This window comes from Anser brachyrhynchus (assembly GCF_964034855.1).
Source record: "Anser brachyrhynchus genome assembly, chromosome: 2".
NCBI lineage: Eukaryota > Metazoa > Chordata > Aves > Anseriformes > Anatidae > Anser > Anser brachyrhynchus.
This window is the reverse complement of record NC_137695.1, coordinates 157,566,331-157,593,630: the sequence shown is the minus strand read 5'-3', so window position 1 is coordinate 157,593,630 and position 27,300 is coordinate 157,566,331. Positions and strand designations below refer to the sequence as shown.

The 27,300-nt window shown below is 44.8% G+C and overlaps 2 protein-coding genes across 10 annotated transcripts in view; one reads left to right on the top strand and one right to left on the bottom strand.

Moving 5' to 3' along the window:
- SLC45A4 (solute carrier family 45 member 4) overlaps positions 1-11,571 on the top strand; it is an 82,061-nt gene extending 70,490 nt beyond the window's left edge. For all 8 annotated transcript variants that reach the window (XM_080582118.1, XM_080582119.1, XM_080582120.1 and 5 more), the window contains 5 exons: positions 1,097-1,276; positions 2,636-3,711; positions 3,810-3,909; positions 4,721-4,932; positions 5,734-11,571. In XM_080582118.1, the coding sequence (XP_080438244.1) occupies positions 1,097-1,276; positions 2,636-3,711; positions 3,810-3,909; positions 4,721-4,932; positions 5,734-6,096 (1,931 nt within the window). In that variant the 3' untranslated portion in view covers positions 6,097-11,571. The remainder of the gene's footprint in view (positions 1-1,096; positions 1,277-2,635; positions 3,712-3,809; positions 3,910-4,720; positions 4,933-5,733) is intronic.
- Positions 11,572-15,644: 4,073 nt separating this feature from the next.
- Positions 15,645-27,300, bottom strand: part of DENND3 (DENN domain containing 3) — a 35,950-nt gene continuing 24,294 nt past the window's right edge. For both annotated transcript variants that reach the window (XM_080582079.1, XM_080582080.1), the window contains 10 exons: positions 26,816-27,078; positions 26,103-26,273; positions 25,043-25,172; positions 24,485-24,592; positions 22,730-22,869; positions 21,299-21,459; positions 19,957-20,090; positions 19,078-19,193; positions 18,809-18,946; positions 15,645-16,309 (listed from right to left, as the gene is read on the bottom strand). In XM_080582079.1, the coding sequence (XP_080438205.1) occupies positions 16,109-16,309; positions 18,809-18,946; positions 19,078-19,193; positions 19,957-20,090; positions 21,299-21,459; positions 22,730-22,869; positions 24,485-24,592; positions 25,043-25,172; positions 26,103-26,273; positions 26,816-27,078 (1,562 nt within the window). In that variant the 3' untranslated portion in view covers positions 15,645-16,108. The remainder of the gene's footprint in view (positions 16,310-18,808; positions 18,947-19,077; positions 19,194-19,956; positions 20,091-21,298; positions 21,460-22,729; positions 22,870-24,484; positions 24,593-25,042; positions 25,173-26,102; positions 26,274-26,815; positions 27,079-27,300) is intronic.

The window sequence follows — 27,300 nt, the reverse complement described above, 5'->3', positions numbered from 1 at the left end:
TTTACCCAAGCAATAAATATCAATTATTTGAATTGCTCTCGTATGGTACCAATTGTGCTTCGTTGTTGTGTCACCAAGGCTTACTCCTCCAGCTCCAGATGTAGGCAAAATACTAGACTGCAGCCCTATGGCAAGATTTTAATTGACAAGGAGCTCTTATTTCCTCACCTTGGCTTAGGGCAGAGGCCATTTATACTGGCAAGCAAATCTTTTATAGGTTTATATTGAAGTATCTCACCTTCTAATAAATCAGCACAAAATATAGTTTTTGACTTTTCTCCTGTTCTTCCTTACACAATAGCACAGTCTATGGCATAGCTTTCTAGAAAACCCACGTGTTTCAGATACCCAGAGCTACTTTTGCTCAGTGAAACTTCTTTAAGCACAGAGGTTGTTGCAGTGCATTGCGTAAGTGATCCGTGTTCGTTAGGCATCCGTTCCTGGGATGTTGTTGTGGTAGATTTTGAGAGAATAACCCCTTCTGAAAAGCACTGCGAACACTGCCGTGCCTCTCCCAAGGGAGCCTGGAGCGAACTCAGCAGAAGTGAGCCACGTCCCATGGTCTTCTCCAGACCTCTTCCGTAGCCAGCTCATCTCTCTCCACAGCCATCTTCATTTACGCTAACGTTTTTATCACTCTTGCATGTCTAACAACTAAATCTCTCAGATTCAAGTAATTCACGCCTTTGTCAATTATTAGTTTTATCAAAAATTCTCTGGCAGTAGATGAGGTTTGTCATTCTGCTTTTGGATGCTCTCCTCTCTCACCGTGGCTGTCTTTTATAAGAGCAGCCTTCAGCCCTTGGAGGAAAATACACGAGGAACACAAAATAACCTCCAATGCTAGCAAAGCGTTAAGAGACACTTTAAAAATAGCATTCTGAAAAATAAATGTCAGCCTTCCAAGTGTAAAAACATAATCTTCTGCTCCAGACCTTCCATGAAGCTGTGCCAGAGAGCTAAAATTGCCAGTTTATTCTGCAAAGGAATGTTTCCAGTAAGTGTGCTGGCCACCTTTCTCTTGAGATTAACCTTGCTCTTTGTAGTGTTTGCTTTTGGGCTGACGTGCTCAGATTCCTCTCCTGTTCTCCCTCAGGTCTGGCTATTGGCGACGTCCCGGACAAGCAGCCCATCGGTATAGTTCTCACGGTGCTTGGCGTTGTGGTGCTGGACTTCTGCGCCGATGCAACGGAAGGGCCAATTCGGGCGTACCTGTTGGATGTGGTGGACAGTGAAGAACAAGATATGGCCCTGAACATCCACGCCTTTTCAGCTGGTATGTGGCTAGTTGGTGTGGTCTTGGCAGCTGTCAGCTCTTCCTGATGACCGAGTTTTGGCTGAATTGATTTTTCCTGAGTTCACTGCTTGTTTTTTCATCCTTTACCACTGCCACTTCCTTACTGGTATTGAAGCTCATAGTGCAGCTGTCTTGGAGGAAATACCCATATGGAACCCCGGGCAGAGAATAGAAAAATTACTTACAGAATCAGAGAATTGTAGGGGTTGGAAGGGACCTCAAGAGATCATCGGGTCCAACCCCCCTGCCAAAGCAGGTTCCCTAGAGCAGGCTGCCCAGGTAGGCGTCCAGACGGGCCTTGAATATCTCCAGAGAAGGAGACTCCACAACCTCCCTCGGCAGCCTGTCCCAGTGCTCCGTCACCCTCACCGTGAAGTTCTTTCGCATGTTGGCGCAGAACTTCCTGTGCTCCATTTTGTGGCCATTACCCCTTGTCCTGTCCCCACAAACCACTGAAAAGAGGTTGGCCAAATCCCTCTGTCTCCCACACTTAAGATACTTGCAAACATTGATAAGATCCCCTCTCAGTCTTCTCAAGGCTGAACGGGGTATGAAAGATAAGTGCAAAGAGCACGTACCTTGTGGCATAAAGCAACAAGGTGGTGGTTAGCATTGTAAAATTTTTAAACCACTTGGTTAAAATTAGGACTTTCAGCATTTGGTGCTATATGATGAATAGACAAAGCTAAGCAGCAGCAAACTGGAGCTATTCTGTTACTTAAACGTAGGTTTAAGTTCTTTTCCCCAGGTGCTTTACTTGTTAGTGAACCTTGTATGCATAGACCTGTTGAGAAAAGGGCAGTAACCTACAAACTGAGGAGCAGAGTCACTGCTGCACCTTTCAGCAGCAGTACATGCTCACTCAAAGACATGAATCTGAAGACGTATCCTCCAAACACTTGCAGTCCTTCCTTTATTTACCATTTTTCCCCAAACAGGCACCCTTCAGGCACTGCATCCCTTTTCAGGCTAAGGGAGCAACAGCCTTTCTCCCATACAGTAGCATCTGTACAGTCCCAAAGAACATAGCTTTGCACAAAAGCATCTTGTTTATTTACTCCTCCGTGTCTTTATGGATGCGTGGAAACTGTAAGGGCAGCAGAAATTAGTCCTGCAGCCCGCAGGTTGTCCAGAGCTAGAGTATATCCATGTGTCCCAAAGAAGGCATTTTACCAAAGAAATAGCCCTATCTGTCATTTTGTTACATTGTGAACCAAAAACCAAAGAAATTTTCATTTAAATTTTGTTGAAGTTGTCTGATTTAAGCCACTTGTCTGTCATGTTTAGTGTGCTTTTTTGGCCGTGCATATTGACATAACTCCGTTTTGTCTCCCACAGGCCTCGGAGGAGCAATCGGTTATATGTTAGGAGGGCTGGACTGGACACAGACCTTCTTGGGTGTTATTTTTAAATCTCAAGAGCAAGTCCTTTTCTTCTTCGCAGCCATCATTTTCTCGGTCTCCGTTGCTCTCCACCTTTTTAGCATTGAAGAAGAGCAATATAACCCTCAGCAGGACAGGATTGACGACGAAGGAGACACCCTCTCTAGTGTCAAATTCAGCGGCAGCCTCCCCCCTCTGAATCGGCTGAATGTGATCAGCGAGGAGGAGCCGTACGGAGCCTCGATGTTCCACGACGAGGTTCAGTCCGAGCACGATCTCAACATGGAGTTCCTTGAGGTGAACATTGTGAGGAGTAAGAGCGACTCCGTGCTGCACATGCCCGACGCCACTTTGGAAATCGAATCAGAGCTGCTCTTCCTGCATGACATCGAACCCTCCATTTTTCAGGACGCTTCGTATCCAAACACTCCCCACAACACCAGCCAAGAGATGATGAAGTCCAAACTGAACCACCTCTCTCCTTTCCTCAGGGACAACGAGAAGGAGGAGGAAATGTTGCTCGATAATCGCTTAAATGAAGACAAAGTCCCAAACGTGAACGGCTCCCTACGAAAAGAGTTCCTCAACGGCCACGCTCGAATAGGCATGAAGCAGTCCAGCACTTCCAACTCCATGCGGAGGCGGAGGCACATGTTCTACCGGCAGCCCTCCTACACCTTCTCCTACTACGGCAAAATCGGCTCTCACCGCTATCGCTTCCGTCGAGCCAACGCCATCGTCTTGATAAAGTCCTCGCGCAGCATGAACGACATCTACGACATGCAGAAGCGGCAGCGGCAGAGGTACCGGCACAGGAACCAGAGCGGCACGACAAACTCAAGCGGAGACACCGAGAGCGAGGAGGGGGAAACTGAAACCACTGTCAGGCTCTTGTGGTTGTCGATGCTGAAGATGCCAAAGGAGCTGCTGAGACTGTGCGTTTGTCACCTCTTAACGTGGTTCTCGATCATCGCTGAAGCTGTGTTCTACACGGATTTCATGGGCCAGGTCATCTTTCAGGGCGATCCAAAGGTAAGAGAGGAGTTGCCGTTTGCAGACCTGCTTGGAGCTGATGGTTTCTGAGGTGTGCTCATCAAAAGAAAATGTCTTTGTATTTGCATTTGGTGCAGGCCCCTTCCAATTCAACGGAGTTACATGCCTACAACGCGGGAGTTCAGATGGGGTGCTGGGGACTGGTGATTTATGCTGCTACTGCTGCCGTTTGTTCAGGTAAGAGACTGCACAACCAGACACTGCAATGCACCTCATCGATGTACTGCAAGATAAAAATGGTTTTGCTTCAGTTAGTATCTGAAGCATTAAATGGCATTTAGCTACTCATCAGGAAACTAAAATTTTGCTTGTTAGAAGATTCAAGCATACATAAAAAGGGTTTTCCAAAGACTGTTTTAAAATGAAAATTACATATTTCTGAAAGTCTCTTTCTTGCTTTCTCGTGACAATGTAGGCTTGGAATACAGGCTCTGAAATTGAGAGCTTCTGACAGACTTAAATCCTGCCTTTTACACCCCACGTGCAGGCACACCTGCACCGCTCAGTACCATGGGGCTGCCTCTTTGTTGAGACGTGTCAAATCGAAGTTCAGGCAGGTGGCTTGTGTCTGAACACAAACTGAAATACGGCTGAAAACTTCAATCACCTGATCATTTCATCTAGCAAATGCGCTTGCATTAGAAACAGCTCTGTGCTCAGGGTACGGTTGCATCGATGACGTTTAATAAATAGATAACATTAATGAATGGACTTCCACAGAGTGGACCGTGGTATGATTGAGTTTCACGTTATTGAATTCTGCTGCAGACTTGTAGCAGGGCTTTAGGCAAGTCCCTGAGCTCATTAGTTCCTCTCTGAAGCAGCAGTGCGTCCTTTTCCCAGTGAGGGCTGAGCAGCGATGCTAAGCCTTGCCAAATATGCCGTGAGCATCCAAATCCTAAACAGCATATCGAGCTGCCACGGCCGTGTCAATACCGTAAAACCTCACCAAGTAAGCTGGTGTTTGTTTTGTTCTTGATCTTTGCAGCCTTGTTGCAGAAATACTTGGACAACTACGACCTTAGCATAAAGGTGATCTACATCCTGGGCACACTGGGTTTTTCTCTTGGCACTGCAGTGATGGCTATGTTCCCCAACGTGTACGTCACCATGATAATGATCAGCACGATGGGAATAGTCTCCATGAGTATCTCCTACTGCCCCTACGCGCTTCTGGGACAATACCATGATATTAAAGAGGTATGTGGAATACTTTGATCAAGGTGGAGCATTCACGCTTCTCCGAAGATCGAAGTGACAAAGGAGATTTACCAGATCCAGTTATTTGAGATACCTGCTTTGATGGGACATGTGCAAAAGCAGGGATTCATCCTTGATAGCAAACAGCAAGAGCTGCTCCTTAGGTCGGGTGGAATTTAACGTGAAGTGGGCTCAGTGGGGTCACGATTGCTTTATCCTGTGCTGAAATATGAAAGGATTTGCGTGCACGTGGTAGATAAAGAGAGAGAAAATAGTAATTGGAGTATTTTATTATATACATGGTGGTTGCCGCTGTTAGGGTAGCATTAGTTAGGTTCCTGGCAGTCTTAGATCTTGAGGTGAGTCTGGACCTGCAGTCTAGGGAAATGTAAGGCAGACTGATGCTGCTGGAAATGAGGACAGCTTTACTGCCCGGTTTTTAGCACTGTGACATTTGGATTACAGATTACACGAGGATTATTTATCGTAACACGTTTCTGTGCTGGGATTGGAAGGGAGATTCCTTTTTAAAATCACAGAAATAATTTTCAGCAACGGTTCCACGTAGATTTTTTTTTTACGAAAGGTAATCCTGGAGCCAAAGTCACGCTAGGAGTGCCACAGTAAATACCTACCTCGGGGTAAGATGAGGAGGCTTTGATAAGGAGATAAGGAATTTGTTGCTTTGGACATGGCCTAAAGTTGACCACATGGATGAGATATTCGAGGAAGATACCAGTCTTTAAATATTTGATTTCCTGCTTTGCTTTACCTCCTGACATGTTTCTTGTATTTTCCCAGTACATTCACCACAGCCCTGGGAACTCCAAGCGAGGATTTGGCATAGACTGTGCTATTCTGTCGTGTCAGGTTTACATCTCCCAGATCCTCGTGGCCTCCGCCCTTGGCGGCGTGGTGGATCTGGTTGGCACGGTCAGAGTCATTCCCATGGTGGCTTCGGTGGGATCCTTCCTGGGGTTTTTGACAGCCACCTTCTTGGTGATATACCCCGAAGTCAACGAAGAGCCGAAGGAAGAGCAGAAAGGACTGGGTCCTCCGGAGACCACCGAGGGCAGCAGCACGAGCGCGGAGAAGCCGACCGTACTGAAGCTCACGCGCAAGGGCACCGCCGCGTCGGAGCTGGAGAGCGAGTCAGCCGTGTGAGGCCGACGCTTGTTCACCACATTCCAGGGAGTGCAGGTGCAGGATCAAGAACTCTTTCTTTTTTTTTTTTTTTTTTTTTCCCAGGAAAACAAATTAGGATCTTCACTACTTGTAGCTAAAGTTGCAGAAGAAAAGGCAGTTTCATGCAAAAATGTAAATGAAATTCTGTAGTCCTTAATATAGGTTTGAACAGGTAGCTATGATGCTAATTGCTTTCTCTACAACTTAGAAATGTCATTTCTGAACACTTTTTATTGCGAATACGTTTAGGTTTCAAATAAGTTGTATTAATCTGCATGAGACTCACAGTGTATACGATTAGCACTTAGAAAAATTAAGTTTTCGGCTGTTTTTAAACTAACTGAAAATGGAAGCTATCTCGACTTATAGTCTCTTGCCGTTTTTTTGTCTGAACATTTCAGATTTCACTAGTGCAGTAGCTGAACCAAACGCTTAGACACCTTGATCAGTTTTTTTCAGGAGCGTATTATTGGTCTGACAGCTACAGTTCTTTAACATTAATTTTAGATTTCATATTTTCGTTAGTGCAATTACTACAGAATAGTTCTATTTTCAAGAAGAAAAAAAAAAAAAAAGCAATTGCTGCGGTTTCTGAGAAACTGCTGTGAGTCCTTTTAGTCATGCTGTTCAACAACTACCCCCACGTCTGCTGCTTGTCCCAGGCGGGTGGCGTTGGGTGCGTGATGTGAACCATAGCGGCTGGGAGAGGTGGTCGGCACTCGCAGGTTTTTGTCACGAGTGCTGAGCTTTATGAATGTCATTGGAATACGCCGTGACAATTTCTCGCTGGGAGTTTCGTGTGCCGGTGAGCTCTGGGGTGTTCTTGGCGTTTAAAGCTGATCGTCTCTGGGTGAAGCTGCCGTGGGGGAGGGTGTCCCTGGGGTCAGCTTCGTGGGATGGGGCGTGCGAATTCTCGCTCGTGGGGAAAGGAAAGCCGTTGCTTAATTGCACTTTTTCTGATCCTTTAACCTCCCGGCTGGGAACGCAGCAGCCGGGGTAAGGGCACAGTGTCAGTACAACAACGAAGGCCTACCTCTGTAACTTCATGGCATAGTCTGGTTGTGTAAAAAATCTGTGTCGGAAACAGTTTTTAGGCCTTAAAATCCAATCCACTAGCATGTGTTGCTGTTCCAGTCCGTGTGTCGGAGGACTTGTAGGCTGGAGCTCTCCCGAGCTGCTGTACCAGTTCCGTCAGCGCAACCTCCGTGCCCCCTTCCTTGATTCAGGACGTAGCTGCAGTGCAAAGACATTTGCTGTGAAGAGGTTAAAAGAGTTGTGCTAATCCGATTTAAAACCTGATTTGGATCGCTGGCAGTTCCCCAGTCCATGGGCAGACAAAGCTCGGAGATCCGGCAGCCATTTAAAGCAGCTTCAGAACCCGAACTTCCATCTGTCGTCTTCTGAGAAGTGTTTGTGATGCTATTTACCCATTTTCGCATGGACCTACGGGCTGCAGTCAATGCGTGTGCTAAACAGACAAATCACACAGCTCGTCGTAAGATTCCTGCTGCCTCAAACTTCTTATACTACAGTACTTTAAAAATGCATGTGGAAATCATGCTGCAATATAGTCAGTCAAAAGAAAAAAAGTATATATTTCCAAATGAGAAGCAGTTTTTAATAAATTACTTGAATTGTCGATGTATTTAAGAAATGGATGTTTCAGTATATTTGAAGTCGACGTGCGGTCTTGGCTGGCATCGCTGACGAATTCCCGGTGGCATACGGTGTGGTTTTCAGCTGAAGGCTTTCGGTCGGTGCCGACGTCCTTATGCTGTCCAGGGTGACGATGTCGTTTTCAGGCTGACGAAATCGCCGAGCACTAAGTACATGTAATCGCACAGGACTTCTATTTTTTTTCCAAATGTCTCAAAAAAAGTCTTTTTTTTTCTTTAAGTTTTTTTTTTTTTTTATTCAGAACACATACTGTGAACTGTGTTCGGACAGGGGAATAGTACTACTGAAAAATACGAGACCTTGCTGAAGAAATCAGTTGTGAGAAACACTTTAACTGAACTTCTGCCGTGAATTTTATCATCTCAATTACATTTAATATATTCTGGTGATATTCCTATATAACAGAGATGCGTGTTGTATTTCACCCTATAACTGGCATTCGTGTAAAATACAAACTGAGTTAGACGTTTTAAAGTGGCTTTAATATTTTATTTTTAAAACTTCTTGAAGATTCTGCTTTTGGTTCAGTGAACACTGTCGAGTACTCCTTATTTCAGTCTCTATTTCTCAAAACGTTCTTCTACACTTTGAAAACCTGCATCTTCTGGTCAGTGCCAGCCTTACCCCGTTTCCCCGCAAAGTCGCGGTTTCGGTGATTGTGAATGTAGCTTCAGCCCGGCGTTGCTCCACGCAGCACCTTTGTAAGCCAGGATTTCTTTCACAGCGCGGCCGAGCTCACCGAGGTCCGACAGGGAGATGCTGAAGCTCCCTCTCGCTGCACGTCCTGCAGAGGGAACGCAAAACAGTTTTTGGGGGGTGAGGTCACGCGCTCTTTTTTAGCTTTCTCAGTCGGGGCAAGCAGTGAGGGGGGAGAACGACATTTCCAGCCCAGGGGGGTTCGGTCGCAGGCAGAGCAGGGCCGGTTTGTCCCAGCCAGCGTTTTGCTGAGCCTCGTTTCAAAGAATCGGACGTTAAAAGGCAGATTTGGGATTGTTTATGGGGTTCTTTAATTACCGTTCACAACGCATGAATACGCACACCGCTTTGTAGCAGGAAGCTCTATTTCACTGCCCTCTAAAGCCAAAGGAAATAATTATCCATTGTAAACAGGCTGAAGTATTTGTAGTATTGCCAGAAGAATTAACTGGGGGCAGCCCCTGCCAAAGTATCTCCTTCTGTACCTCGGCCAGCCCGTGAAACCACCGCGCTGACTTCCAGCACGCTCGCCAGCGATGGTTTCTGACGTCTTTCAGAGTAATGCTTTTTCTGGAATTTATGAGAGTTTTCTTCCTAGCCCCGGCACTGCTCAGGGTAGAGCGGGCACTCGTTTGTGTCTAGATGTGTCCCTTACCTTTATTTTGATACAGAAAAGATGGGTTTTGTCACAATTAAAGGTAAACTAGTATGATTTTATGTCTTCATTGCGGAAGAGAGAGTTGAGGGGGCTTTTTTTTTAATTCCTGGTGATAGTAAGTGTCATTTTTTGTTTGCGGGTATTACTGTACGAGCTCATCCCGCGCGCTCCGTGTCCTAGGACCTTCATGCAGTCGTCTGAGGTGCAGTGTTTTCCTTCTGAGTTGCTCTATACTGTAAACAATTGTAATGGATTTTGCTGCGGTCTTTCTGACCTGTAACACCTCGGCATCAGGCACCGTTAGCTCTCAGTTTCTCGAGTGTTTCGTGAGGACTCTGTGGTCGGTGAGCTGCACGGGTAGGAGTATCCACAGGGAGGCAGGGAAGCTCAAACCGATCCGCTCAGCAAGGCGTAGCAAGGGTTTTGCACCGCTGGGTTATCGCAAGAGTCCAGTCGGGTCTGAACTGTTCGCGGCTGGCGATTTGAGATTCCAGAAGCAATAATTTCTTCGGAATGTTTCCCTTCCTGCTGGTTAGATGACGTTCATAGAGATTTATTACCTACATAGCCTTTTCAGAACACGGCTCTGGTCGTTTGCGAGCGCTGGCAATAAGCAGTCACGGAAAGATGTGGGTTGTTCATCATCAGGAGGGAGGAAGCCAGTAAATCCAGCAGAGGTTAGCGCTCCCTGAAACACGCGCTGTCCTTCTCCCCTTGCCTCGGGAGCCCAAGGCGACGCCGGTTCAGTCTCTGCGATGAATTCTAGTTCGATCCCCGAGAGGTTTTTTTTTAGGTGAGTGCGTGCGTGCATGTGTCGGCGTCTGTGTGCCTGCATATACACACCGGTTGGGCCAAAATACCGTGGGTGGTTGTGCTCTTCGTCGCTCTACTCAGCAAGGTTTTCAACTGAGTTCTTCCAGGTTTTCCCTCGTCCTTGCCTGCTGCGCGACGAGCTCAGCTGTACGTATATATCTTATTTAAATCACTAAGTAAACTCCTGCATGATATTCCAAGCACATGTAGCAGCTTCGGCATCTGAAGTATCTATTGTGAAAGAGAAGTTGGTTTTCTTTGCAGCTGTTTTGTCCTCGTTTCCTTTTCATAGGCCAAATAAATGTTAATGAACACCAAATGTTGCACAGAAATGTTGTTAATGACTGTGTAGAAGAAATACCAAATTTTATTTTTCTTTGCAGAAACTTTTATGGTTACAGAGAGTCCTCTAGCTGTTATTCTTAAACGACAAAGCTGAACGTTTGTAAAGCGCGTTGAAAGTGGTCATTTTAACCAGGGGAGCTACCCAAAGTTTTCTGTTTCTCATGTTGCATCCAGAACAAGCGCTGCGCAGAGGCGAGCTGCAGCAGCTCAGCTGCCAGCCGCCGTTTTGTTTCGGAGCTCAGCAGCCTGGCCAGTTAGAAATGGTGTTAGATAATAACCAAGGGGCTCAGGCTTTCAGCCTCGCACAGGGAAACACGGGCACTCTGACACTGAACGAAATTACAGCACTTTACTGGCAAATATTTCTCCCCCCAAAAAAGAGGGTATTTTCAAATTTCTTCTCAAATTCAAATTTTTTCTCAAATCACAAGGCTTTTGGTGCGGCTGTGACCTGCTAAAGCTTTACAGAAAAGCCAGGACACGGGTTCCCTTCGGCATGCTCTGCCACGTTGTTCTGAAATTTCAGAAGTTTCAGAAATTTCGGAGCTGTGGGTGGAGCTCTAGGAGCGCTGCCTTGCTCAGCCAGGCATCGCCTGCACCTATTCAATCCTCAGCGGTAGCCAAATTGTAGTAAACAGCCCCAAAACCAGGGAGACTTCTCTCTTACCACATTGGCAGTTCCCGATGATAATTTTCTTTCTGATGTAACATGAACACTAAGCCCTTTTGGTAGCCAAATGACCAGCTTCTTTTAAATGCCTCATATTAATAGAAAGCTGCATATAGGCATCTCATAGCGGAAAAAAATAAAAAGAGAATATTTAGTTCCTTTGTGAACTGGCCATATGACAACTACTTTTTTATCAACTTATTAAGTTGGGGCACTATAATAGCTCTTGCTGAGTTTAGCAATGTTTATAAGCATGTGTTAAACACATAATGTTAAGTTTTATGAGGAAAAAGGGATAAAGAAAAGTAATGTCACAGATGAATGTTTGAGTGCATAGACGGCATAATGTATGTATGTTTTTTATTTCTACACTGTTGAGCTTACTTTCTGTTTTAAGGTCAAAAAACAAAAAGATTTGTTGCATGAGAACTGTTTTATTGTGTTCTGCACTTTCTGTTCTTTTTGTATAATCTCGATTTTTTTTCATTTATGCATAGAAAACAAAAAAAAATTCAATTTAGAGATATTCTACTTCACGAGACGTTGTGTTCCAATCCGTTGTTCTGAAGTTCGATCTTAATAAACATTTCAGTAAGAGTTTGGGGCTCGCGGTCCTGCGTTGTTTGTAGGGGGCTCGGGTGGGGGCACTTTTTCTGTGACACCGTTCACGTTTGGGTGTAGGAGGAAGGGAATACACACGGAAGAGCAACGTGCTGAAGCCTGGGAGAGGTGCACGCCTGGTTTTTTTGCTGGTTGCTCTCAGTGCTTTGCATTCCCAGGCAAAGGCGAGGGGCGGCAGCCACCTGCTAAGCCAGCAAATGCCAGTGCTGAGAGCGCTGCAAGGGCAGAGGAGTTCGGGGACAGCTTCCTCTCTCCTTTACCTGCACGGCAGCCTCTCCTCCGCTTTACTGTGGTGTGAGACCCTCGGCCCAGGGGGGAATGGGATCGTTTCTGCAGGAAAAAGGGTCAGGCTTTACTCTGAAACCAACCATAAGCAGCCTCCAAAAACCACAGCTCGCATCCAAGCTAATTAATCCCTCGTGCTCTGCGGGTGACAATAGGGGAACGCTGGAGGGACGGCTGTCTCAGATGACATACGCCGGCTGGCAGGGTTAAACCTGCAGCACGAAGATGTCAGCTTTCCCACTTGGATTCCCAGCAGTTTACTTGATGGATTCGGTCTGTGGCTTCTCCTGAAGGAACTTCTCCAGGAGCAGCAGCAGCAGCTCAGAAAAACGTGATGCCCGTGCAGCGTTTGGTTCATTTTCGTCCTCCCTCCCTGTCCTCTCCTGCTGTCATTAAAACCGAGGAGGCCAAAGGGAGGCAAAAGCAGCAAAGAAACAAACTCAGCCTCGTGGGTGTCTCACGGTGTGGGGGCAAGGGTGCGTCAAAGGGAGGAGGGGGGCTCGGGGCACCAAAAAGGGGCGGGGGGAGCCACCCAGCAGGGACCAGGCCCTAAAGGGGCTGCAGTGATGAGCAGCGAGTTACAGCAGGAAAAAGCGGGCCAAAACCTGGGGCCAAGGGTGGTGGGCAGTGGGGAAAGCCAGGTGCCTGCAGGGAACCCTGCAGCGTCCATCCAGCACGCCCTACCTTATCCTCAGCCCCCAAATGGCCTCTGAGCTGCTCACAGCCAGGATCCACAGCAAAGCCGTGCAGCCAGACAGCCGCCACGAGGCGTGTTGCATCCTCAGGAGATCGTGGCGGGGATGCTGGAAAGGCAAGCGGGCTCCTCAGGCACCCGGAGGGGCACAGCAGCTGAAATGATGCGGAGAAGACAGAGGTAAGCAAGCCACGACAGCGGTGAGGTGATGGTTTCTGCTTTTTTCACTACAGAAAGTGACAGAAAGGGGTCACTCGGTAGGCAACAGGGCCTAGGCCGAGGCCGTTTCCTCACTGCACAGCCCCATCGGGGAAATCGCAGCCAGCACGAGCCGGAGCGGCTTTCCAGGCAGCTCCCCTCTCCGCAGTTCCTGTGGGTTACTTCCAGAAGCAGATGCTGCCATCCCTCGGCTTGACTAATCAACTGCAGGACGGGACAGCCCAAAAGTTAAACCTTGGTCTGCAGCCGGCTGCCAAGAAACGGGGAACATTTCCAAGCGGTAGAAGAGGTGGCACAGGACAGCTCGGGGTGGGGGCGAACCGAGCTTGAAGGCTTCACGTCACAGCTGACCAGCCCCAGCAGCAGCTCAACACTGGGCTCAAGGGCCACTGAGTGTGCTCAGACAGGTCCCTGCCGCATCGCTGCTCCTCAAAGGGGCTTCCTAGAGCTCAGAAGGTCTCCGTGTCCCCTCGGGCAGGCAGTTACTCGGTGTTAAGCTGAACGGAGACAGGCAGCGAGGAGCCAAAGCCTCTCTGGGCAAGTGAAAACAGAAATATCACCCGTCTGTAATACAGGATGCAGCACCTCTTTCTGGTTGAGCAATAATTTATTTATAAATACTTATAAAACTTGGTGTAGCAACCTCTAAATGCTGTTTTGAGGAGAAGACAATCTCAGGTAGAACGTAAAACTCTCCCCACTGCTTGGCAGCTTGTTTTGAACCCCTGATCAAAAGCAATCTGCTTTTGACTTGGAAGGCTCAGCAAAAGGTTTACAAAAACCAAGCATTTTAGCACTAAGGGCCAACGCGGTGTTGAGCGTTACGTGAACGCAGCCAGAAGGCGGTCTCACCTCAAACAGCTTCCCCCAGGGTGAAACAGCGGGCAAGAGCTGAGCAAAGACCACACAAACTGAGGGGCAGCATCAGTCAGCAGGTCCAGCGGGGGCTGCCCACCACCGACTTGCGTCGTGGCAAAGAGCAGCTCTGAGGATAACTGGGGCTGAGGGCCCCTCTCCCTGAGCCTTCCCCCCCATCACTACAAGAACAAGCAGGCTGAAAACCAAGCAAAACCCCAGAGCCTTGGTCGTGCAGGTTCACTTCCATGACCGCAGTGCTGGAGCAAATCAGAAATAGTAAGAAAACACATACCTGAGCTTTCTCATCGCACCAGGAGAGAGAAGGTGACGTGGCATTGTGCTGCAAGTCAGCTGAATTGACACTGCTGCTGCTCCTGGGGAGGGCTGATTTTTCCAGAAGGATCTGGGCAACTCGTGGTTTTGCCCACTGTGTTAAACCGCTTTCCTACAAGCCTGTGTTCAGCAGCCGTAGCAACAGAGGGTGGCAAAGAGAGCGGTGCTTGGAAAAGGAGACATCGAGTCAGTAAGCCATGCTGCTGTTCAACAAATACACTGGACTCTGTGATCAGTTAGAGAATTTACTGGCATAAAAGTATTTTTGCCATCTGACATTTAGATAAGTTGGGTGCGGACCAGCTGAGAAGCAAAACCAGGTTTAGAGTCCTGCAGGGGTGAGAGCACAGGCAATGCCAGGCAGGTTGCTGGAGCTGGGGCCATCTCCACAACTGAGAATTGCACTAGCAGCTCGTGTGCCTTCGTACACAGAAACCTTTTAATTCAGTAAATAATTCATGTCACTTACTCCCAGCAGCCAGGCCCGTGCCTGGGGAGGAAATAAGGAACCTGAAAGTTACAGATGAGGGGCTCAACAAAGGGCACATGAGCAGCAGAAGCTGTTTTTAGGAAGGAGAATATGTAGAGGGGAATGCAGGCAGCCATTGTCCGTAACGCACAGAGACGATGCAAGTCAATGCTAAAAATCATTCTTGTATCATGTACCAAGTTACACAGGAAAAAGAACAAGATATAAAGACAGCCTGGAGTATCAATATAGTGTTTAATATTCTTAAATTGAAAAAAAAATATACTAAAAAGATAAAATTACAATTGCCATCACATGACAAAACCTTTTGTCAGTACATTGAAAGAGTCAGAAGTATTACATGAAGTACATTTCCAGTAGTTTACACTTCAGTTTACATTTGTTAAAAAAGTAGCAGCCCATTTTTTCCTTCTATTTACAATAATTTAAATATTGTATTCCACTTTACTGATACAAATAAAATTATTCTGCAAAGATTTATTGTTTTAATTGAAGATGATTTTGTTACCAATGGGAAAAAAAAACAAACTCAGGAAGAGATCAGGGAATGCTGCTTGAAAGAATCCCTTAGACTGCAATCTGATGGTGCCCACTCCAGTAACTGAGGAGTAGTTTGATGACTTTGCAGAACTTTAAAATAAAATAAAATTAAATTAAGCAGGTTCTCCATTAAATAACAGCAGCTCCTCTGCTTACAGAAATGGTGACTGAAGAGAGGGCTGGCAGGGATTTGTCTGCACAGCAACTAAAAAGGTTGCCTACAAAAGAAAGTATAAGATACTTTCTTTCAATAAACTAGTAATAATAAACTGCTGCATGTATTAAGTGCTTCAAAAAAAAAAATCAGTTTCACAAAGTGTTACGAGTCTCAACTGCATTGTTTTTACAGGAAGAACAGGTTTAAGAAGTAAAACGTTACGGAGACTACCCAAGTATCTCGCTTTACCAGCAGGAAGCTTTCAGTGCTACCAGGGAGAGCCTGCCTGTACCTACCTTTTAAATAACAGCACCATAAATATACAGACGTGGTAACAGACAGTCCTCCCGCCTAAATCTGCTGGTTCAGGAAGGTACCAGGCATTTACAGTAACTCAATAAATCAAACACATTTGGGTGTTTTGTTTGGGGTCTCGTTGGTTTTTTGGAGGGATGGGGTTCTGTGTTGTTGTTTTGTGTTTTTTTTCTTTTTCCCTCCAGTGAACGTTTCCAGCTATTACAGGCTGTAAAGACATTTGTTTGTTTGTTTTTAAGGTAGTCCATGCATCGCTGAGGACGAGCTCCTGTGGAGTCACCGAGCTTATCCTCCGCTAGCTTTGGCTGACTCAGTGCAGCCTGCATCACAGGGTCTGGCCTCCAGCTCTGATCCTTCACACCAAAATAGGGTAAATCTAAAGCCAGCGGCCCCGCTATTCACATTTCCATTTCTTTATCAAACGTGCAGGTGCAATACAAGGTGCAAGGAGAGATTCACTTCTGGTCTGATTTTCTACAACAATGTAGCTCCTAAAAATAACTCAATAAATACAAAAATAACACTGACGGGTGGTTGAAATAGATGCAAAATGCTACAGTAAACAGAGCCTGAGGACTTCACTTCTTCCAGCCCAGGCAGACGTGTTTTGAAAAGCTGAACTATTCAACCTTCCAAATTGCAATTTTCCCTTCCTCCTTTCCAGCACCACTGAGGACGTATCTGTCCTCTGCCGAGCAAAGTGCCCTTACTGTGTCGGCGTGACCAACCAACTCCTTCTCCACGGTCTTCTTCTCAGCGCTGATCACGTAGATCTTCCCTTTGGTTTTGCCTTGTGATGTTCCGCTGCTGCCGACCCACAACTGGAAGAAAAATGTAACAAAACAATATTTTTTGTTATATTTTGTTCTAGGACACAGTCGAGACAGGTGTTTTGCTTGCCATGACAATAAAGCGAGGGTTCTCTCTTGCTAAGCTGGAAGAAAGGAACGCTGAGAATCTCCTTTAGATGTATTTGTTGGAGTTCACGGCTTCCCCTACAAAGAAAGGGGTCCTGAAGAGTATCGTTAGGAAAAACAAAATAATCGGACTAACAAGTCTGACTTCCATCCCTGGAAAGACAGCAGAGATCACCACAGAGAATACGATCACTGAGTAAATGAAGAAATTCCTACTGGTGGTGAGCATTAATACACAATATTTTTTAAGATTATCTATTGGGAGCAAGTCAGCTGGGCTTCTGTAAGAGGGAAAACGGCCTCAGTGTCCTGCTGGAGGTCCAGGAGAGTGTTAGTGCCCATGCGGACGGAATGGAGTGCAAGGATTTTGATTCTTCAGGAAGCTCTTGACTTGTCTTTGGTTCCACAGACATGGCGCAGACAGAAGGGGTCATTTCACTGCTGCATAAACCTCAGCCTGCTCCCATCTTGAGTGGTACGAGTAGTTCTGGTCACGCAGCGCAAGGACACAGAAGATCCAGGGAAGGGTAACTAAACCTATCAAGGACAACGTGCTGCTGTCATAAATGAAGATTAAAAAAGCCAGGACTCCTTAGTCTGGAGAGAAGGCAGCTAAGGAGAGATCAGATTAAGGTTTACAAAAAAAAAAAAAAAAGATCACAAGAGTGCAGATGAGAATGTAGAAGGAGAACGTAGAACTACTTTTCAACAAATCCCACAACTAGAGAAGTAAGGGACCCATGTGGAAACCAGAAAGAGTTTAGTTTCATGCAGAAGAAAGCACTTCTCTTTAGACAGCTGTCAGTGAATTTCTGGAACCTGCTGCTACAGGAAGCTGCAGAACCAGCAAATTCAGGATGGAATCAGATTTACAGAAATCGGATCCAAAAATAGATAAAACTGAGGAAGAGGTATACCCTTTTTTTTTTGTTTAGTACCCCTAAACGAGACCCAGGGACGGTGAGTGAGTTTAAGGGGAGCAGACTGAAGGTAGAGGCCAGGTCCTTGTAAATTCCTTGAGGGGCGTTGTTATTGCCTCTGTCAGGCCCAGAATGCAGGGTCAGATGTACGTGCTCCAACCCGCTACAAAACAGCCGTAGCAGTGCTGTGCACAGCTTTGCACGAGGTAAGCACTCCCCGTTGTGTATTAATGCTCACCGCCAGTAAGGATTTCCTTGTAAAGAGTGCTGAGGCACTGGCACAGGCTGCAGGGAAGTGGTGGAGTCCTCATCCCTGGAGGTATTTGAGAGACGTGTGGATGTGGTGCTTAGGGACATGGTTTGGAGGTGGACTTGTAGTGTTGGCTGATGGTTGGACTTACAGAAAGAGCATGGCTTGTTTTTAATTAAAGCACCTAAAAGCAAGCCTGCGGAAGAGAACCCCAACAATACGTTGTTAGCCTTTACCAGGCGACAAGTTAATTCTCCTAACTGCAGTGCCGTGAGGAAGAGGAGCGTGGGTGCTCCGGGCACGACGACAAGCTCGGACAACAGAGGCAGGCCGGAAGATGGTGTATTGAACACTCGGGGTCAGGAGATGGATCACGCAGGGATATTTTCCAGTTGTTTCTTTTAAGTCAATGTTAGTTAAGGTGGAGTTGAGTGAGGAATGAGCAAAAGAGAAAAGGAGCAAAGTTCTAAGTAGAATAAGAGAGAGCTTAATTACTTTGGCTTTCCAAACAACCCTCTAATTTACAGGTCAGCTTTTCTCATTTCGGATCACAAACGGAGCCAAGGGCACAGAAAGCTTCCCTGCTTCATGAGGCACTCGTGAAAAAAAAGTCATTTTACAGGAAGGCAGTATGGAAAATCTGAGGGAGGGGGAAGCTTTTTTCCCCCAATAGATACATATTAACCATTTATTTGTGAGTTAAATGTAAGCCTGTCCGTGTGGTATCACTACTACAGCTACTGACACTACTGAAACAGCAGGTACGCAGCCTGAAGCCAGAAGTGGCAGGGACACAGGAAAGCTAGGTGGGAAGCTGTTAGCTCCACTGGTCTCTGTCGAGTTAAGCACGTGGTAACTAAACAAGAAAAAGGTCGTCTACAAAGCTAGGCATGCTAATTGGCATTTATTGCTTGTCTATTAACCTCTTCCAAGGCTCAGTTGCAGGAGCCTTTAGATTAAATATCAAGGGACCTAAACTTCCAGTTTCTACAGTTCTCTGAAAACGTTAATGGCTACTAACAGCCACCATGCATTTAATCACTGATGACACACATTTTGGGGTACGGTCATAGCAGTTAGTTGTATTGTGCTCTGATTTCAAAGGAGAATTAATGTTTCAAAGCAGCACATGTACAGACACCCTGCAAAGTAGCTAACAGCCCAAGAGAGTTGCGAACAAACAAAACTTTAGTAAAGAATTCCACAAGTAAGAACAGCCCAAATGTCTCTCACCTGGTTTTTAACTTGTATCATACAGGTAATCTCAGAGCAATCCTGAAGATGAATTTTTTGGGGCATGCTTGTGAAGTCTTTGGTGTTCCAAATATACAGGTCACTGCTCCCCGAGTAAGATGCCCACACTTCGTTTCTCTAAAGGACAGAAAGTCGTGTTTAACAGCACTGCTGACAGGAAGCATAACGTGAGAAGTAACTATATTTTCGCCTGTAACACCACATAACGTGGTATGGAGACAGCATGACTAACAATTTGAATTTAATACCTCAGGAAAGAGCTGGAAGCAGAGGAAATACGAACGCAAATCCTTCAGGTGATAATCAATTTTCATCTGTAGTCGAAATTCGTAAGTTGACATTACGAGTATGCAACTTCCAGTACCTTCAATATGAAAGAGAAAGCGCTGTTAGCAGAAGTGCCTGCTTCTTCCACAGCCACAAACCATGGGGAAAGCAGGCAAAATAAAACAGATGCATCTAACAGCTGTCTTGTTTCCCAAGTCAACAGTGAAATCTTTGAGGTTCTTCTTCCTCTTTTTTACAGTACCTATTTTTTACATCTGTCCTTTCTCTAAACTCTGGTTACTATTCTGCAGCACAAACACCTGTTAAGAGTCCAAAAACAATGAGGGGAAAAAAACCAAACTCCTTTACATTAGGAGATCTAAAGGAGTATTAGGAGATAATCCTTTACCCAAACACAAATCCTGCCTTTATTCATCTAGACTTCTGCAGAGGGGCTGACAGGTTCGGGGCCAGAAGGCAGGTGTGAGGATTACCAAGTCAGACCAATAACATAAAATCTAGCCAAAACATCAAATGCAATTTGCAAACATCATTGCCACTCTAGACTTTAAAAGGGCTTTCTCAAAGCTTTCCATTCCAATTTACAGGGAAGAGCAGACAAACAGGGTGTAGCGAGAAGTCATATCCTGCAGCAGGGGCAATACCTTTAGGAAAGATCCAGCTATGTAAGTGTTTTGGAAGCCTCACCTGCTGAAGACTGCTTAAACAGACCAAGTGGAAAGAATATCACATACAGAAAAGTCAGTGTTTGAGATTAATGGGCTGTTCTGCCTAATAAAACAGCGTATTGTGTGAAGATTAAAAAAAAAAAAGGTTAATTGTTTGAGTAATGAACTTACAGCACCACAGCTGGTCGTTATGAAGTTTGATGGAAGTGAGGTTCTGGCAGGGCAGCTGAAACGCACGGTTAACTTTCAGAGTGCTGATGTTCCAAGCAATCACCGTTCCATCTAAGCTGCTCGAGTATGCTTCACTGTTGGTACAGACAAAAAATTAATAATAATAGCACAGTGTGCATTCATGTTCAAAGCAGAATTCATAAACAGAAGAGGCTTACTGGCGAAATAGCATATTTTACACTAAGCCAAATTAACATTTTTCACTTCATAGACTGGAAGCCCAAGAGGCTTCAAAGCCAGACACAAATCATGTTAGCAGTGAACGCTCAGCCTCGTTCAATTATTTGAAACAGTGACCAGAGCCTTGAAAGAACAAGAGCACGTCCATCCCATCATCCTATTCCCACCAAGATGCCTAAGGAAAAGACCTACACTTTCCTCCTTCCCTTACTACACCCTACATAGCTAGACAGCTGCGTTTTGTGTAGGCACTTTGCTCGTCACAAGGGCTTTGGATCCCATTCTGAAGCGTCCAATTCGATCCTTGTAGTGAAAGCGTATTTAAGCAACCAACAGCGTTGCAGCCAAGCATCCATCTTTCAAGCTGCTTGTCTCCTCTTGGAACTGAAGTATTCCAGCGCAGAGATATATTTTTGTCTTCTTCTAAGACCGTACTCTAAAGACTTTGTATCACTTGAAACGCTGCAGTATAATTCAGACCTCAAAGTGAACTAGAGCATCGATTACATCATGCTTGAGGAGTTAAGTGCAACAAAAACATCCCCCATAATCCTCTTGAACACCGTTGCCTGTTAGGACTTTTGATTAAGATTTTTGACACACATTCAGCTTGTCATTGACCACATCCCCAAATCCCTTTCTGAGGGGCTGCTCACCGGCATCTCATCCCCCAGTTTGTACATATATTCATGGTAGCCCCTTCCCAGGTGCAGAATCTGACCCTTGCTCTTGTTAAACTTCAGATAGTTGGTGACTGCCCAGCCCCCTAATGTGTCCAGTTCTCTCTGTAAGGCTCTTTCCTTCCAACACCTCAGAAAATCAGCCACTGGTTTCCTCTACGCTCTTTTTCCACGAGCAAAGTTAATTTTTTGGTTTTGCTTCAGTCGAATAATTAAGGCACCACACTGCGTCACTTAGACATTTAACTGGTCCTCTGCTCACTGCAGGCTGAAGTTGCCCAGACTGAGGAATACTTTTCTAGCTACATAAAATGGCTTTGTATTTAACCACAGAAAGATTCTCCTTACGTCCACGACTCTTCCAGTCTTTCACTTTTGATTGTAAACGTATTTTGAGAAGAAAACAGTGTAATTAGATATACCTGGGTATCCCGTTCTTCTTCTCCACAACGATGTCTGTAATATCAGAACGATGATCATTTAGCTGCTTATTACACGACATACTGTGGGTGTTGATTATATAAATAATGGAGTCTTGAGAGCCGATCCACACTTGACTCTGTTCTACCATCACCATACAAGTCTGGGGAGAAAAAGCAGGATTAAACACAATTCAGAAGAAGAACACTTTTGAATGTAACATGGAAAAATGGTGCATTAAGAGTTACAGTAATTACCATAAAACTGTAACAAGATCAAGACTCAGCACTCCAGTATTCTATCCTTTGCTCTGCTGGAGAAGAGGGGAGAGAGAAAGAAAGAAGAGAGAGAAGGGACAGATCTCTGCCGAGTTTAACCTTCAGCAATTAGGATTAATAATGTATCTTGGTTATTGACTCAAAGCCGTGTTTCCTGACTTACACAAAGTAAAAGTTACAGATGGTGCCAGGGGAAACCACAGAGGTTAGTGTATTTCTGTCCTCTGGATCAGAAGCTGCACTAGCCATCTGATATAAACATACTTCCCACTTTAGTTAGAAGTGGTGCCTCTGAAAATATCACTACTGTCTCTGGAACATCCTTCCCCCATTCAGAAACTTTTAATTTCTCTCCCTCCCAAGTCCCGTAAGTTCCAAACTTCCCTCCTCTTCTCCAGAACATGCTGGCATCCAACTCCTCCCCTAAATTTCTACTTTTCTACTTTTTTCTACTTTTTCTCTACTTTTTTCTACTTTTCCTCCACCCCCAGCCCCTCACCATCAGCTTTACTTTTCCCTTTCTCCCACATTTATCCACAAAGATGTTTCTCAACTTCCATGCAAGTCCCCTGCCCAAATCCTTTGCTGCTTGTTTGCTTTCTTCTGCACGTTTTTCACTCAGTCCCAAACCTGATTTAGCTCTCCCTGTTATCCTCTCCCTTTCAAGTTACTTGTTTCAAGTCAAGCATCTCCTTAATCTGTTGTTAGAGTCATCTTCTTTTCGACTGTTCTCTCTCTTACGAAATCATCCACTGGTTTCCTTGCACCAGTTTCCAGTTCTTCAGCGCAGGTGACTTTCCATGTACTCTTCAGGCTCTCCTCAGCTTCTCTTTATGTAGATTCTCTCCACTCAAGCTGTTTCAAAGCAGCCTCCCTGCCCCAAGAGCCCATGCCACTAGCGCAGCACACCTGACCAACACTCAATCCATCACTTCCTACCAGTTGAGTTGTTTCAGTATAAATCCATTTCCTCTCCTCTCCCTTTTCCTTAAAAGCTTCCCTTTCTCCAAGCTGACCGTAGCACAAGCAACTTGGATGTCCTCCCACAACTTTCAATGAGTAACAGCGTGGCCTAGCCCACGATTCAGGGTCACACAGGTTCTAGCAACAGGAAAAGCAAGCTGAAGCAGCAGTCGCGATACGTATCAGTCTCACCAGCCTGCAGCGGCCCATTCTGAAGCAGTGCTGTTGGATAGACCAGGTAGACGCATCAAAGACCACCACCTTCCCCTCGTTTAAAGCACACCAGAGTTTCGGGTGAGCACTGTCAGGTCTTTCTGTAGAGTCAAGATGCCCTAGAAACAAAACAGAGAAGAAAATAAACCATTTTTGGAGAGACAGGGAAAAAACAGCATTAGGTTAGGCAGAGCAACTTTCTAACAAAGTACACCTGTGTTCTGGCACTTCTATCTCCAGCTGATGAATCCAATGACACAGTTCACGATGAATCTGTGCTCCTCATCTATCTGTTGAGCCCACCTGATGGTGTAATCTCACACTTCGATGCTATTCGGAGCAGAGAGAATCTTTTTCACTGACAACTAATTGCTTAGCTAACTGGGGTTGCAGGGAGGCTTTTAAGCCCTACGAAATAAAACTCATAAAGCCATTCACTCCATCTGCCCCAACATGAGAGCTCCATTTAGAAGCTTCGCACTACAAAGAGAGAAAGGCACAACCATGCCCTCACCACCACCATACACACAGTTCCTCCTGCCCACTTCCTTAACTGTGAAATTGACTTCTGTCTCAAATTGCTCAAATATTAGGAATTAAACGTGAATTTGCATCAGAAGACTAGGAAGGTTATGAAGTTAACCCAGAATTAGTAGCTCCACTTCCCACATTCACACCCACTGTGAACAGCCTCAGATACATGCCTGTTTTTTTCTGGTTTTACACGTATGATCACATACTTTGTCTCCCACAGATCGCTGCCAGATGTCCTGCACTGTACAGATTTGCTTTTGAATTAGATCAGGACCTTGCAGCAAAGGAGGGTTATTTCTAGGACTTCTTCGCTTTCTGGCTAAATGCATGCAGTGAGTGAGGCAGAAGTTAGGATCTCTAGGGAATTCTTAGTGCTCCTGAACCAGAACACACAATTAAGTCATTTAATCCAGAACTTCTCACGTACAGCACACTCCTCACATCCAGACATTAAACCTGAGGTGCACAGCTGAATTTATATTCAAGTCTCATTAAGAAGTGGAATATGACTGCTCTGAAAAATCAGATCCATGACAACCCAAATTAAGCATCTGAAATGATATGAGGCTTTTGTCCTTAACTTCTTTTTTCCCCAGCACGTTTTGAATCAGTGAGGTACAAATTTGCCAACTATCAAACTTTTGATACGCTTTTTTTGATACACTTTTTGAAACATGATAAAGCATTCTTCAGGAGTGGACTTAAATCACGTTCAATGAATTAGACATGGGATCACACGGGATGCAGTGAGAGCCACAGGAATATCGATCTGTCTGGGATTTCAAGAGGTAGTACACTATTCCCTGCGCTGCGGTTCCACAAAACACCCCCATATGACTCTGCTAGATGATAAAAAGGAACGGTGAATGAATATTGATCAGTAGTGGAGCATCCTTCTTCCACTGCTCAATAAATGAGGTGGAAGTCTTAATGGGAAATCAGCGCATTAACACATAATTGAAGGCTATTATAACACATACACACATAGGGAAGCAAATTACAACTTTAAAAGTATACCTTGGAGTATCTTAATATGCAATATTACTGTTCTGTTTTAATGATTTTTCTGTTTTAGTATTCTATACGCAACCAAAGGCTGTCAGAATGCGAACAGAATCAGGCAGTCATAATACCAGGTGCTGGGAGATAACCTGCTTTATAGGCTAATTAAAGCTAACACAGAGAAATTCATCACCTCACCTGGAGTATAAAGCAAGACATCTATTGCCTGTGGAAACGTCTCACCAGCTGAGGGGTTGATCTTGTGCTTTAACGTCTCTGAGGTTGTTTTGGGGACCATCATGGGCACTGAAATAGAGTTGTAAAAGGTTACAAAGTCCATACTTAAGCCTGAAATAGATCTGTAATTCTTATGAAAGAATAATTCTGCACCACTTAGTAAAATTAAAATTATTATTTTTCATTTTTGTTTCTCTCTAACTTTAGCTGACCATGAAAGCCCAAAGAGTATTTGTACGAATTCTGGTAAGAGAAGCATGCATACAGCACCCAAGTAATAAAGAACTGAAACAAAAATCCAGCAGCCTACATGGATACAGACATACAAACTAAGGCTGTGATGCATAGGAGCAAAATAAATAAAGCTACTATTTAACAGACTATGGCTACCAAGTGCTATAGGCTATCATCATCTTATATTTCTGCAGATAATGAGCTTCAAAAACATAATGTAAACAGAAGAAGCTGAGGCAGATGGTGAGACAAGAGCAGGCTTTGTGGCATTGCTGTGTGACTGACCTTCATTTTTCATCCTGTCAAAATATGACAGCTTAGAGGCTGCGTATATGCTTTTGGAGGACTGCAGCGCGCCAACCACAGCATCCATCAGGAGAACGTTTGTCAGCGCCTGCTGAATATACTGAGGATCCTAAAGACAAAAGTCTTACTGTAGTTTATCGTTATTTTCTCAAGTCTCGACGTTCAACCATCACAATGCACACCATGCTCAGCACAAGCACCAGCTAGTTGTGTCCCTGGAGCACAGCCCACGCTAGGTGCAGTCAAACCCCATTTCAAACCCCACTCCTGCATCCCGTTTCACCCCCAAGCAAGGGCACGGAGCAGGGAAACAAGAGCTACTTTTAACTCATTGCACCGAAAGAAGTATTTCAGGTCTGGCACAGTTCTGACTCAGGATGTGCAAACAAAACCACGTGAATTGCACTGATGGAAAACACGCAGCACGGACAGGATAGATACCAATTTTCAGCCTGGACCTCTCTGCACAGAAGAGAAGTGCGTTACACTTGATCGCAGCTAAAATGATCCAAATCCTTCCTGGAGAAACACCAAGATACATTTGCACTATTAAACTCATCACTGATGGAGAATTTGGTATTTTAGATAGAAACCATGTTTGTGTGATCCTTTTTCTCAAGGTTTCTGTGGCAGAAGAAAGCATCTTGCTCTATTTATTCAGAGGGATCCACAACCACCAAGGTTCCAGCACAGCAAAAATCTTTCTCTGTATTATACTTTTTAAGGGAAGCAAGGTGTAGGAAGCTTTCTTTTGGGATCAAAACTCTCATGCTTTAAGTTTAAACTATGAAACTATTTCCCAAACCGGTGACTAAACAAAGAGGTCCAGGCTAATGGAACAGAAAAGATTAATTTTTAAACATAACTTCACTTTTTTTGGTAGTATTCCAGATGTACCGTATTTAGAAGAAACATCAGAAACAACAGCTTATTACTTAGCTGTCATGTGCTGAAACCTAGAAATTCCAAGACTGATACATGAATAATTTAGAGCAGAGAAAACACGCCCTTATTCAGTTAGATATGCCCAAATTTATACCTTGTGATCGTCTGCCATTTTCTTCCCAGCCCACATTTCTTTCACTATCAGGTGCCAGAGATCACACTCTGTTTTAAGGTTAGCTTCAAAGACTTCTTTTTTAGATCTTGTTGCAATCCTCAGAGTAGGTATTTTCAAAAGAAGGAAAGCTACGGTTGTGACCTTCACATCCTGGAAAGAAAGAAAGCAAGGAAGATGTACCGCGCAGGCACGGGTGAGGTGCAGCACTCATTCTACAGGGCAACTTCCTCTATTTTCACTACAATTCATCATTTCCATTGCTCATACAACACCATTAAGCAGAGATGGTCGCTGATCAGGTTTTGTGAAAATGTTCATTTCCAACACCATTGCACAGACTTCGTTATAGAGAGGATACACACTGGCTACCTGACACCACAGGCAAATTTAAGACTTGTGTTTTTACACGCCTCTAGCTCTATATCCCACATGCCGTGCTTTGCATCTTTCTGTAAATCTAGAGGTTACAGGCTCCAGGTTTTTGTACCATGCCATCTTAGCGCCCAGCACACCTCAACCCTGCAATTCTTGGCCTGAAGACCCAGAATTTTATCCGATCGCTTGTAAGTTACTGATATCAGAGGTGTTTCCTACAACCCTTACTGAAACAGTCAGGTTGAGGCAAATCTCTTAGCAGAATGGAACGTGACTTGTGACCCAGGATCATGCAAGAGAAATTCCTCGATGCTCACCTCTATGTCCCTGAAAGCAGCAATATGGACATAGCCAGGACGTCCTCCTTCAGTCAAAAGGAACAAGCGCTTTTGGGTCAGTGCTATTTTTCCTACACCGTAGTTAGTTTTAACTGAGCAAGACAACTTGTAGACACATTCGTTTTTATCTAGATGCTCTATTACTGCTGGTGGCAGATTCACTTCTTGAGCTTCTGCTTCAGTTTCTTTCCAGTAGTTGTAGAAATCTCTGAACGTTTCGGGATCAATTTGTTTCTGATGTCCTAAAAAAAAAAAAAAAAAAAAAAAAAAAAAAAAATCAGAAAGCTGGTTACTGTGAGAAACTATTATACAGATTTAAACAGGAAGATAGCTCTAAAGATTCAGATTTAAAAGATTTAGATTTAAGATTTAAAGAAAAAAAGATTTAAAGATTTAGAGATTAAGATCTGAAGATTTAGATTTTTAAAAAGATTTAAAGATTTAGATTTTTTAAAAAAAAAAAG